This window comes from Notechis scutatus, chromosome 1, assembly GCF_049901735.1.
Source record: "Notechis scutatus isolate UNSWTSFEM ecotype Mainland chromosome 1, rNotScu1.2, whole genome shotgun sequence".
In the NCBI taxonomy this organism is placed as follows: Eukaryota; Metazoa; Chordata; class Lepidosauria; order Squamata; family Elapidae; genus Notechis; species Notechis scutatus.
This window is the reverse complement of record NC_142009.1, coordinates 133,726,023-133,740,411: the sequence shown is the minus strand read 5'-3', so window position 1 is coordinate 133,740,411 and position 14,389 is coordinate 133,726,023. Positions and strand designations below refer to the sequence as shown.

General features: G+C 39.8%; 1 protein-coding gene across 2 annotated transcripts in view; it reads right to left on the bottom strand.

Moving 5' to 3' along the window:
• TAF1B (TATA-box binding protein associated factor, RNA polymerase I subunit B) overlaps positions 1-14,389 on the bottom strand; it is a 48,869-nt gene that overhangs the window by 20,977 nt on the left and 13,503 nt on the right. For both annotated transcript variants that reach the window (XM_026674331.2, XM_087946297.1), the window contains one exon: positions 14,198-14,297. In XM_026674331.2, the coding sequence (XP_026530116.2) occupies positions 14,198-14,297 (100 nt within the window). The remainder of the gene's footprint in view (positions 1-14,197; positions 14,298-14,389) is intronic.

Below are 14,389 nucleotides of genomic sequence, written 5' to 3'. Positions count from 1 at the left end.
TAATTATTGCCTCCTTCTAAAAATTAATTTCAATTTTTTAATTCTAACATTTAATTTTATATACATTTAAATACATTTTAAAATATTTTTATTAATTTACTATAAGCACTGAAATCCATCACCAGATTCCTATAACGGAACTTGAAAAATATTATTTTGTTGTTAGCCCAGTGCCATATTCATAAAAAGCAAATAACCAGACAATGACAATGTTGTTTTATTCTGACATTAGGAGCATGAAATAAAGCAAACATACACTTCACAAAAGATTTTTATTTGTTTTGTTCTATCTGTGCCTATTTTCACATGACAGTCAAAAGCAGTAGGCCTTATTAAAGCTACTGGTGCAAAGAAAGGCTCTAATTTACCTGATGTCTTAGGACAGCAACTTTTTTAATGTGTTCTTTTTCAATAGGTATAATCATGTCAGTAAATAAACTTATTTTGAATATTTAAGCTCTTCTAAAAACTATCAAACTTATATCCAATAATGAGCTTCCTAGGGAAGGAAACACATCAATTACATTAGCAGATGTGATCTATTCATTTCAGATACTTACAGATCATACAGGCCTGTCAATTTATATCCTCCCTTTCTATTTCGAAGTTTACAAATGTAAGAATATTTAACAATAAACTATCAGTTTTCAAAATGCTATAAACAATAAATAAATAATACCGTGTTTCTCACAAAATAAGGCCGGGCCTTATTTTTTTTTGAGCCCAAAAGCGGCTAGGCCATCTTTTCGGGGTGACTTAATTCCCTCCTTGCATCCTTGGGTGGGCGGGTGGCGACGGCTTGGATGTTGACCTCGGTGTTGGTGGAGCACTTTGTATCGGAGACCTTCGCCACCATTGCTTTCCCTTTTCCCCATGCTGCCGCAGTGTTTGAAGCAACGCCGCGGCGTTTGGCGCAGCCAGCGCGGCCAGCCAGGGCTCCTCCCTGCAACAGGAGCCCGGCGGAGACACTGGCTTCAGGCACTCCTGTCGCCGCCTTCCCTTCGCCTTCGAAGGCAAAGCCAATTCTTTTAAAAATGACTCCCTATGACAAAGCCTCCCCTGCCCGAGAGGGCAGCCCAACCCACATGGGAAGCAAATCTCCTGGGGCTGCAGCGCAGGATCGGACCACCCCAGGAGAAGCGCCCAGACACCATCCTGCCTGGCGCCGGGCAGAGCATGAAGAGCTTTGCCTGGGCGCCCAGTGCAGCTGATAGGGCCTCCTGCCCGGCAGGGCTTCCTGCCCGGCGGCAGAGCTCTCGCCAAGGCAGTGAATGCCTCTCCACCAGACCCTCCGCTCATCCCGCCAGGGCGCGCCAGAACCGTGCGGGCTGGGCAGAGCCAGGAAAGCAAGCCGCGGTGCGCACCCACCTGCCAGCGAAGGAGCCGGGCCGACCCGAGCTTGGCTTCCTTCCCAAGTCCCTCCAGCCCGAACCCAAAGGGGCCACCGGAGAGGCCACCCAAGGCAGTGATAGCGCCCACCCATCCATGGACAGGAGGCAAGGCGACGGCCTGCGCTGTGTCCTCCTCCAAGCTGAGCCCTGCCAAGTGAGCGCCGCTGCCCGTGCCGCTGCAGTGTTTGGAGCTGCCAGCGTGTTTAGAGATGCGTGGGGATGGGCTGAGCAAAGGGTAGAAAGGATGGGCGGCTTTGGGCTTTCTCCACCAGACCCGCTGGCCAGGAAGCAGCGCTGCCATCATCTCGCCTCCCTGTCCGCGGATGGGTGGGCACTATCACTGCCTCGGGCAGCCTCTCCTGGTGGCCCCTTCGGGTTCAGGCTGGAGGGACTTGGTAAGGAAGCCAAGCTCGGGTCAACCCAGCTCCTTCGCTTGGCAGGTGGGCACGCACCTGCGGCTCGCTTTCCCAGCTCTGCCCAGCCCGCACGGCTCTGGCGCAGCCCTGGCAGGATGAGCAGAGGGTCCAGCGGGAGGCGCTCGCTGCCTTGGTGAGAGCTCCACCGCCAGGCCGGAGGGCCCACCTGTCAGCTGCACTGGGCGCCCCAGGCGGCTCTTCATGCTCTGCCCGGCGCCAGGCAGAGGATGGCGGCTGGGCGCTTCTCCTGGGGTGGTCCGATCCTGCACTGTGGCCCCAGGAGATTTGCCTTGCCACGTGGGGTTGGGCTGCCCTCTTGGGCAGGGGAGGTTTTGTCGCACCGGTAGTAGGGAGTTGTTTTTAAAGAATTGGCTTTGCCTTCGAAGGCAAAGGAAGGCGACAGGAGCGCTGAAGCCGAGTGTCTCCGCCGGGCTCGGTTGCAGGCAGGAGCCCTGGCTGGCCACTCATGGCTGCGCTAAATGCCGTGGCGTTGCTAACGCCGCAGCAGCACGGGGAGAAGGGAAAGCAACGGTGGTGGAAGGTCTCCCGATCGAAGTGCCCCATCAACGCTGAAGTCAACGCAGGCAGCACCATATCTGAGTATGCAACAATAGTACTTCCTAACGGCAATCCGTCCCCCCGCCATTCCTCCCCATTTCGCATGTTTAATATAGGCCTTAATTTGGGGGGAGGGGCTTAATTTGATTTTGTGCCCATAAAACATGCTGGGACTTCCTATTGGGGGAGGCCATATTGTTGGAGAAACACTGTAGGAGCACCACAGAAGTAATAGAACACATTTATTTTTAAAGGCCTATATTAATTCCTCTAAACCGGGGGTGTCAAACACGCATCGTCATAGCATCGTCATGTGATATATCGAGACTCCCCCCCCTTTGCACGCAGGCCACAAGTTTAACACCCCTGCTCTAAACTGTTGAGATTGCAAGAACAACAAATTATTCAACACTACATAGGGTAAAATTAAATTACTCACTAGAAGTATTAATTATGAAACTAAAGATTAAAAACGTTGGACTCATGAATTTCACCGATGCTTGAAAAAGAGAAGCACACTGTGACTGATGACACAAGTATCAATCTATATAAGAAAATGAAGTTTTTATAAACAGTTCTGATGAAACATTTGTTTACCTATTTATTATTAGATTTCTAAAGCACTGCAATCAAGCCACTCTTGGCAGTGTACAAATATAATTACAAAATATGTGAACATAAGATAACCATAACACAATACAAAAACTAAAAATACAGCAATGTAAACAATATGAACACGATGTTCCCCCAATAAGTTTAATTTTAAAAGCCTCTGGAAGAACTTCAACTGCATCACCAGAATGGTCTGGAATGACTATCATTGGCATATTGAAATTACATCTCAAAACCATGGATGACATCTCCCAGTGAATTCAAGTAATGTTAAAAAGAAATATGAGATAACTGAATCCTGCAATAATCTAATGGAAGAAGCCACTCAGCTGAATTCTCCCCACTAAAGCACCAATTGAAATATCCAATGAAGAAAAACCTAACTACAATGTTCTCAATTTCCACTCCTCCCAGATGGTTCTGAAGAATACTATTATCAATATTAATGAATGCCACTAAGAAGTCTAACCACATCTAAGGCCTAACAAAAGAAAAATCAAAAGAAAAATTTCCATCCCATGATCAAGCCTGAATCTTGACTGAAAAAGGTTCAGGTAATGTATTTCTTCTAGTATGTTCTGAAGTTCCATCTCCACTACAGTTCTGACAATCTTCCTTAAAAAAAAAAAAAGATCGGAGACAAAACAATGGCTATCTAATATAGCTTGATTCAGGGAAGTTTTTAAACAGGAGGCCTCTCTGAAAGTTTCAGAAAATCTGTAGAAAATCACCTCCCAGATTCACCTGACCACAATCTCTTGGTTCTTTAAAAGCCAGGAGAGATTCAATCCATGTCAGGTAAATAAAATACTAGCAAGCAGCCTATTCACTTAATTGGACTCCATAAACCTGAAGATATCCTAATTAACATGGCAAGATACTATCCCATTCCCTACTATAGACGCCATCCATAGAGTCAAGACTGAGACAACTTTATTAGCAAAATTCTGATAAGGTGGCAGATGTGCTATATTTACCTACTCCAAATGTAATCTATCATTCTAAAAAAGGTAACCAACTAACAGCCTGTTGATGCCATAAGGCAGGGGTGGGGAATTCTGGAAGTTGAAATCCACAAGTCATAAAGGTGCCATCATTCCCCACCTCTGCCATAAGGGAAAAGTAGAGATGTTTGTTTCCCTTACTACCAAAGTGTAGATTCCGTAGTAAATCAGTGGTTGATCAGATTCACTTGCCATCCCTCTAGTCACCATTTCTACTACTTCACCTCCTAGAGGTCCTCAATAAACCAGGGAAAGACAACTAGAATTGACAATCAGAGGCTACTCAAAAGTCTGGATTGCTTCCTGTTGCCAGCAGCTAACCAGACATTTGATGGATCTATTCACGAGATTGTAGAGAAAATCCCCATGTACCCAACGGAACCTATCATGATATATAAGGTGCCTGGGGTGGGTTATATGAATGGCCCCATAGTGGTTATAGGGGAGAGTCAATCTCATCAAGATGCAGAAAGGATCTAAACATGGATCAGATACTTATTATTGGGTAACGAAAAGTCAGAAACAACCGAATGACTAAGCAAGAAGCCATTAGATTTGATCTCTGAGAAGGTTCCATACATGGAGAATTACAGCTGGTATTGAATACTGAAAAGTCTCAGAAAATGGACCTTTCACTGGAAGAATGACCATATATTTTATTTTAACCTGCAGCATCATATAAACAACTCAAGTCTTTTCTGAAGTTTTGCAAAATTCCCAAGACAAGGAGACATGTGAATGCAGAGAAGAGTTTCATGATCTATAAGATGTTAATGACATCTAGTAGCCTTAGCCCAGGGGTATCAAACTGGCGGCCTGTAGGCCGTATGCGTCACGAGCAGGCCACACCCACCCCAGTTCTGCGAATGGGAAAAATGTCGTGAAACATAACATGATGGCAACATGAAACCGCGAGTTTGACATCCGTGCCTTAGCCTGTCAAGTAGCAGATGTCAAGATCCAAGGGGAGAAAAAAAAGCACTAAATATGGAAAAAAGAAAAAAAAGAGCACTATTGCTCTCAACATAGCCAACTTTTGCCAAATCTGGCTACTATGAGAATAAGGTCGCAAATATTTTCTACCACAATTGAATTCTCCAATATCACTGTTAATTTTAATTTCAACTCTAATTCACTCTCCTTTTATCCTTTATTGTTATTTTTATGGAGGATTGTATGTATATTTTACAGGTTGGTATAAGATTGTAATAAACCTTATACTAGCTTCATATCTCCTTTTCCTCCCTTGCAAGTATTTGGAATAGGAAAATAGACTTCTCCCACATCATTTATATATATATATATTTTAACATTTACTGTAGTGGTCTGCATAGATTAAAGTGATCTTTCAGTAACCTAGACCCCATACCATAGAAGGCTTCAAGCCAACACTTTGGAGTTGTACTTAAAATCCAGGAGACAGTGACATTATTTTAGGAATTTCTTAAATCTATGGCATTATTCTTTTTCCATTAATCAGCATAATTACCATATGTTGGAAAATGTAACTTAAGTACAGGTAGTCCCTGACTTATGACCACAACTGAGCCCAAAATTTCGGTTGTTAACAAAAAAAAAATTGTTAAATAAATTTTGTCCCATTTTACGATCTTCCTTGCCAGAGTTGTTAAATGAATCATTGCAGTTGTGAAGTTAGTAACACGATTAAGTGAACCTGCCTTCCCCACTGACTTTATTTGTAAGAAGGTTGCAAAAGTGGATCACATGACCCTTCGGGCATCGCAATCATCATAGAGTCAGTTGCCATGTCAGTTGATCATGTGACCATGGGGATGCTGCAGTGGTTGGAAGTGTTGTATTCCCTCCACCCCCACAAAAAGGGGGGTAAGGAAACTGTGCAGAGGCAAAAAATGAGCTTTATGACACCACCTTCAGTACTTAGAAAATACTGTAATACAGCCAGTCAGAGCTACGTTTGGTATGTATACATTTCTTCATGTCATACAATTTAATCTGGTCAAACAGGTTTGGCGGATATTTGTAAGGCTTCACAAATGTGGTTCATTAGCAATGACAGTAGAAGAAGAGAAATGAGCAGATGTAATTATTGCAAAAATAGCCTATCATACCACCTACAATGTACTTGAGAAAAAAAGAACCCAAAAGTGCTACATAAGTGAGTGTAAGAATACCATAGTATTTCATGATCTTACATTATATTAAAAACAATTATATCTTTATTTTGATTTGATAAAAAGGCTAAACAAAAACCACCAATATTGCCTTACCCTGTCAATGTGATTAGCGATGCTTTCAAAATGCCTTACATTGAATACTGACAATTTTGAAATTATTTTGATTGACTTATTATATGTCATGTCTCTATTGTTTGCTTTTATTTGCTTTCTTCCTAAAAACCAATGCTACTTATAACAACTACCAAAACAAACCATAATAATATGCTATGGCCATTGGCACGGGAGTTAATTCCTCCCTTGGTGGGACTGTGAATATTTTTGAAAAAGACTACTCATCTGACATGCTGCATCCATTGTGATTCATCTGCTGGCAAAACAAAACTCGTTAGCAGAACAATTCTATCTTCTTCCCTATATAACCTAAACTCCAAAGATGAATCCACCCACTTTTTTATATCTGATGAAAATAAACACACACACACACACACACACACACAAAGCCAGACAAAACCATGTGAATAAATTATTTTTTTTAAATTTTGTGTCACATTTGGCTCAATATTGAAAACTACTGTAGTTTTTTCATCTTCCAATATGATGATTTTAAAGACACTAAATACAGAGCATGTGAATTATTTAAGAAACACAGATCAGGAAAGAAAGGGAAGACCCTTATCTTCTAAGACTTAGGAGGCATGTGCTCATACGACATAACAATTTAGGGCGTGCCATGGATTATTAAAGGACAACTGAGAGTAGCAAAGAACAACTGTGTGGGTGAAACACCTACTGCTTAACTTGGAGAGCTGCTTAATATCCAGAATCACTCCAAGGAATAAGCAATATACAGTACAAAGAACTACAGAAGTACCTCAGTGACAATGGAAAACATTCAAAATTTTCTCAATGTCACAAATTAGCAGGCCTGGCAACACCAGCAAAATGGAACTGTCTTCAGAGGGAGGGAGAAGAAGAAAAACAAGAGAAGATGGCAGTGGGAGAAACAAACATAATTCATATAGATCAAGGCTTAACAAGAGAAAGCAGCATTTGGGGGGGAAATGTTGAACTTAAAAGCAATTCAGTTGTGTTGGGCATGATAATTTTAATGGCTAAATCTTCTCTCTCCCCACTTTTAACCCATTCTTATTTTAATCTGGATCAGATGTTACATCCTAATTTGTATGCTTCATCAATCACGGAAGGTATCAAAAGACTACCAGAGTCCAATTCACACTATGAAAATATAACTGCTCTATTTTAGTCTCACTGTGTCTCTCACATGCTAAACTTCTTTGTTGAATTCAATTCTGAAATCCAAAATGCAGATCCGCTTAGGGAATCTGCACCATTAGGAAATAAATGATGTACGCACAGGGGCATCAGTTCTGCCATACAATTCTTAATTACCACTGCAACTACATATGAATTCTAGTGAGCAGAGGAAATATGTAATCCACATGGATGTTTAGAGTAGCAGCCACTATATACTGCTATTAACAATGCTCGGATTAACGAGAACTTCTGGTTTGCAGGGCTTCGGCGGCAGGCAGGAATCCACGATCGTACGCGGTTTCTGCCTGGGCTCGCCGCTGGAGCGCCCCGAGCCAGCTGGTTTCAGGGCTAAGCCCCGAAGAGGTGATGAAGAGGGGGGAGATCGCCAGCAGGGTCGAGGGGAGCCGCATCTCTCCTCCTCAGCTGGTCAAACTCCCTTTCCCGGTAGGAGCGGTGGTCAGAAATGGCCACCTCAAAGAAGCACTCAACCGGAAAAGGAAGTGCAGGAGGAAGATAAGAAGTGAAAGTTTTGGCTGACCAGGATAAAAAGCAACAACCAAGGTACCCTGGAATTTAAATTTTATAAAAGATAACATCGCTCCCAAAGAAGAGTCGGAAGCAGCGAAAGAAAGTGAAAAGGGAAAGGTTTTTTTTTTCTTCTCTCTCCTTCCTCACATTGACAACGAAGAGAGCTGAATAAGAAATCGGAAAAATCCACTTTGGCACCAATAGGTAATTAAGCTGAGAATATAATTAAACGCCAAAGGGACAATAAAGATTTCTGGACACTAAAAAAATCCTTTTTTTCTATAAGTAGGAAGGGAGAGGAAAAGAATAAGGGCAGGATTTGGAAGGAGGAGACTGCCTGGACTTCAAAAGAATCTAAAGTAAAATCTCAATAAGACTTCTAAAAGATACATTTTAACTGGAACTTTGTAACTAAATAGTAATCCCAGGAAGAGAAAGTGAAAAAAGAAGAAAGTGTAAAAAGAAACAGCTTGTGTGTATTTGGATTACTTGGTGACTGGGATTTTTGGATATTATATTTGAATGACTAAAAACAATTGGGTGGTTGTTTAAAAAAAATCTACAATGGCATCATCTCTGGATGAACTGAAAATGGAATTTAAAAAATATAAAGAAGAGATACAAGAAGGGAAGGGCTCCTTTGGCTCCATTTTTCAATTCTTAGAAATGGCGATCCGCAGCTACGAGAAACAACAAGAAAATATTGTGCAACAAGAAGATTGGGACAAAGAAGAACCCATCTTTAATGAACAAGTAACTCTATATGGGGAAGAAAGGGGAAAGAGGGGAAAGAGAATGGAGAATTTAAGACTTAAAAAAACAGCCAAAAAAGGGAAAAATAATTTGAAAAGTGGATATAATGTTGGAAAGCAACAGAAAAGGGGAATACAGAAGAGGGAAATGGAGGTGGAGAGACAGGGGGGTAAAAAGGGGAGAGAGAGAAAAAAGGGAAGAAGGAAAGGAAGAGAAGTTACAAAGGTTTGGAGCAAGATGTAAAGAAACAGGACCTATTCAGAGATAATGGGTGAAAATCTAACTTAAAAAGGGATTCTGTGAAGGTACATAAGATGGTATTGTTATATTTGTAATAGAAATAATGTTAGAAAATTGGAAACAACATATGATTAAAAAGAGGGATAAAATAGTCAGTGTAATTTAGTGAAACTTTTGTGAACAAAATAAATGAAATAAAATAGATGAGAGAACTGAATTAGGAAGGAACGGGAACGTTTTAATTACTCAATGTTTTATAAAATATAAGTGAAGTGGGGGGGAATTAACTATGGAAAGTTTATAGGTGTTCCCATAGAAGTATGATATTTATCTGAAAAGTAATGTGTAAAATGTTAAGATTTAAATGAATATTAATATTAATGATAGAATTGAATTGGTATGGATTGTTGTTTTAATTATATTATACATTTATAATTTTTTCTTTTTTTAAAATACAGTGTGTAGTTTTAGAAAGTACCAAGCAGAATCCGAACGGAAGTTATGTATTATACTAAGTGTTATAATTTTAGGGGAAAGATATAAAGGCGTCATACTCCAATCAGTGATTACAGAAGAAATTTTGTTTAATGAGAAAAGATAGTAGACAGTTGAAACAGGACAGACAAAGAATATAAGTACAAAGATTTGAATTGAGATGAAATAAATAAAATAAAATTAAGAAAGTTAAAAGAGGGGAGAAGCTATATTGAAAATGTAGAATTAGTAATAAGATATGGAATGGAATATAAAAATGGGCATGAACTTGAATTTGTGTCTGTACGAAGAGATGTAACCCGGGATTATGCTGCTTTCAAAAAAGATGTTTTATGTTTTATGTTTTGTTTGTTTATGTTTGTTTTCAAAAATCAGTAAAATTTTCAAAAAAAAATTAAAATGCTCGGATTAACATTATTTAACTAGCAAATATATTGGGAAGCCTATAAAGCCACAACAGTTTAAGGCAAGAATGTAGTGTCATTCCCTCAAAGACACAAAGATAGATATTAAAGGACACATGTCTCAGTCAACCCATTTTCCTTCTCTATTAAGCAATGCTTCAACAGGTAAGGACAAGCAAGAGTTTCTGTTACACAACAGCAGATTCCAATGATAAACCTGATTAAAATAAATGTCAGAAGTGAACTTCCTCCTCAGTTCTTTTTAAAGAGCCTCACCCTTGCTTACTGTCATTTTTGAAGTTGTTTCAAGAGAGAGACTATAAAATGCTACCTGCCCACCTTCTGATTTCATGATTATAAATATTTGAAGATGAAGGGTCTTTCCTTTCATTACTGGTCTGTATTTCTTAAATATAACAGTAGAAATTTTGAAAATGCATATGAAAAAGTGCTTCAAGTTCCAAAATATTAACTGGACTGATGAGAAAGTTATTAAATGGCATGAAAGGAAAAAAAACAGAATTCTGATCATTTGATCTTGCTAGCTCATATAGGCATTACAAGAAAATAGCACTGGCCAAAATGTAGACCTGTCTCAAAATGCATAAGCATCTCATTAAAATGAGCACAGTATGTCATGTTAGAGAGAAGTTTTAAACATTTAAAATGACAAACACCTGCATCTGGAACATCCTGTTTATCTCCATATAGCCACCACACATTGAGCTGGCAATCATGCTCTATTGACCAACTTGCTAAATGCTATTGACTTGGAGCAGGAGGAAGGTACTTGGAAAAAACTCAGCTAGATCCTGGCAAGCTGGACTTTAATATAGGCCTATGATCGGGCCATTTTTATAGCCCATCAAAATCAAAAGACTCTAGATAGGTTATAACACATTAAGAATTACTTCAAAAAAAGTAACAAATCAATATACACATACAAACACACACACACACACAAACTGCCAGGGGTCAATGTCAGGTTTGAAGTCCCAGTGGAATGTCAAATACTATGGGAAAAACAGCTTAATGAACCTTTGGAGCTACAGAGTGCCAAAGCTGGAGCTTGCCCCAGAAAGGGTGTACCATCTCATCCATGCCCTAAGTCACTTCTGATGAGATGGGCAACTATATACGATGATAGATAGATAGATAGATAGATAGATAGATAGATAGATAGAGAGAGAGAGAGAGAGAGAGAGAGAGAGAGAGAGAGAGAGAGAGAGAGAAGCAGGCAGGCAAACTTTCAATGGAGAGGGGGATCTTAACAACTCTTCTCAAGATGCTTTCATCGGACAGGGAGATTCAATTTTGGAAGGGGTGAAACAAGTTTGTGCTAAAGAGTCATCTTTTTTGGGGGGGTGGGGGTGGTTTTTTTTAATTTTCAAACAATTCTTTTTTCTCAAAACTCAATTTGAGAAAGTAAGCGTAAGGACCTGTGACAGAAAATGATTCTGATACGCAGGGAAGAAGCACGGAAGGCTGAGCCAGTTACAGAATTCTTATAAAAAAATAAGTAAGATGGTGCTTTATTGGAAGACAAAGAATAAACCAAGAAATGTGGATGGAAACTAAATATAGTCTGTACAGGCTCAGCTAATCATTTTCTGGAAGGATTGATGGGCAGAATGTTGTACATAAAGTCCCTGTTAAGCATCTGCCTCGTTTAGTAACCTTTTGGAGTTACAATGAGGACAAAAATGAAACTGTTTGACCAATCCTTGCATTTACAAACTTCAGATGTCTGTATAAGTAATCACCTTACAACCACAACTAGGACTGGAAAATTCAACATTAAGCAGCGTGGTCATTAAATGAGGCATTCCGTTCTACAAACTTTTTTGCAGTTGTTATAGAAGACATGATGTGATCATGATTTGCAACCTTTCCTGTTGGCTTCCCCATTGACTTTGCTTATTGAAAACTGGCTGGGAAAGTTGCAAATGGCAATCGTGTAACCCCAGGATGTTGCATCATAATCATGTTATTGTGAGGATACTGCAACAGTGTGTGAGGACCGATTGCAAGTCTTTTTTTTTTTTAGTACTTCAGATAATTGCTAAAGGACTGGTCATAAATTGAGGATAACCTATAGAGCAAAGTTGAAGTGAGATCATGAGTGCAGTGACAATTTCATTTAATGACTGCTTTGCTTAACGACTTGAGTTGCCAGGCTCAACTGAAAAAAAGACTACCTGTAGTTTTACAAAAACCACATGAACAAAGTTTGAATGAACTGACTTCTTGTATGCGCCATGGCAAGAGAATAGCACTTGGCAATAGCATTTAAGACTTATATACCGTTTCATAGTGCTTTTACAGCCCTCTCTAGGCAGTTTACAGAGTCAGCCTATTGTCCTCAAAAATCTGAGCCCACGTTTTACTGACCTCGGAAGGCTGAGTCAACCTTGAGCCGGTCAGGATAGCCTGCATTCTAACCATTGTGCCACCTTTGCTTTGGTGGCTTTTGTTAGTTAATCATACAGTTTTGCAAATGGAATAGCCACTGGATGCTGGATCCAAGTTGGTGTAATCTCTCCAGAACAAAGGAGAGATAATTGAGATTATTCATGTTATTCTGGAGAGCTGCTCCTCACGAGTAGATCACAGAAAGCATTTTTACAGTTGGCTTATGAGTGGAGTGACTGAGAACTACATCCACTTCCAAGTTTCAACTTGCAAAGTAGTGTTTAGGGATACTAGGCTTGACCTTAATCACTTGGTTTGGATTACTTTCTGTATTATTTGCAATTTGCAATTTAAGATCCTTCAGCCTGGCAAGGTTCTATTGCATTCATTGGATGTGTTTCCTTCTCCTTAAAAGATTATGATGCAAATTTGATTTTGATGCCTAGATTTCATAATAAATCTTCTTTTGTGGAAAAATATCATTTTTTTCCTCCTGTCTTGTTTTCAGTATATAAATTACAACACATACTGATTTATAGATACCTGACTCAACAGAAGAAACTGCAAGAAGGATCTAGGAGTTTAAGTACACAAAATCACTTCAATATGAGCCAGCAGTGAGCTGTAGCCACCAAGAAAGCCAATCCTAGGCCTCATTAACAGTGAGATAGAATCAAGATAATGTGAAGTGTTAGTACCGCTTTATAATGTCTTGATAAGACCACAGAATAGAATAGAATATTGCATCCAATTTTGGTCACAATATAAAAAAGATGTTAAGACTCTGGAAAGAGTGGAGAAGAGCAACAAGGATGATTAGGGGACTGGAGACTAAAACACACAAAGAATGGTTACAGGTATTGGCTATGTCTAGTCTAATGAAAAGAAGGACTAGGAGTGATGATAGCAATGTTCCAATATTTGAGGGGCTGCCACAAAGAAGAGGGGGTCAACCTATTTTCCAAAGCACCAGAAGACAGGACAAGAAACAATGGATGGCAACTAATCAAGGAAAAAATCAACCTAGAACTAAGGAGAAATTTCCTTAGAACAATTAACCAGTGGAATGACTTCAGAAATTGTGGTGTTCCTTCACTGGAAGTTTTTAAGAAGAGATTTGACAGCCATTTGTCTGAAATGGTATAGGGTTTCCTGCTTGAGCAGGCAGTTGGACTACTAGAAGACCTTCAAAGTCCTTCTAACTCTGTTATTCTGTTATATAACCAGTAATAATAATAGTCGGATATATAAAAACCTAATACAAATAATTCACATAGAAGAACACTGAAAGATTATCATTGTTAACAAAACTGCATGACCAGTTGTGATAGTTGTAAAGAGGGTGATCAAATGACTAGATTGAATTTTATGACCTTTTTATGGTGGTCGTAAAATGAATGCCATGGTCATTAAACGAACCCATTGTTTGCTAAAGGCTGTTTTTTGCAGAACCAGAAATAAATGGCTGCTTCCAGCAAAACTATCATAAATCATGCTCATGTGACTGTGGGGCATTGCAAATGGCTGTAAATAAATCCCAACTGCCAAGTGCCTGAATAGCAATAGCATTCAGACTTATATACCTCTTCATAGTCCTTTTCATCACTCTCTGAGACGTTTAAAATGTCAGCCTATTTCCCCCAACAATCTGGGTCCTCATTCTACCGGCCTCGGAAGAATGGAAGGCTGAGTCAACCTTGAGCGGGTCAGGATCGAACTCCAGGCTGTGGGCAGAGTTAGCTTGCAATATTGCATTCTAACCACTGTGCCACCATGGCTCTTTACCTAACCCGTAAAAACATGACAGTGCAGCACTTTTAATTCAATCTCAAATCAGCTATTTTAATATGTGAAACACATAACCCTGTGCACTCTGAAATGCACCTAGAAATTGAATCCAAAATGCAGTAGTCCTAACAAATATTCATATATTACGTATCAGTAAGTCACCTGCACTTGAAAGATCTTAAAGTCAGCTCCATACATCTTCATCTCCTCTGGGAACTCTTTAAAAGCATTCAAATAAGGAATGTGATCATCCATTACCAACCTGGGTTAAGGAGATTAAAATAAAATCAATACATGAATTACAGTTTGGTTCATAACACAGAATAAATGTTAATTATAAACTTTTTAAAAGAT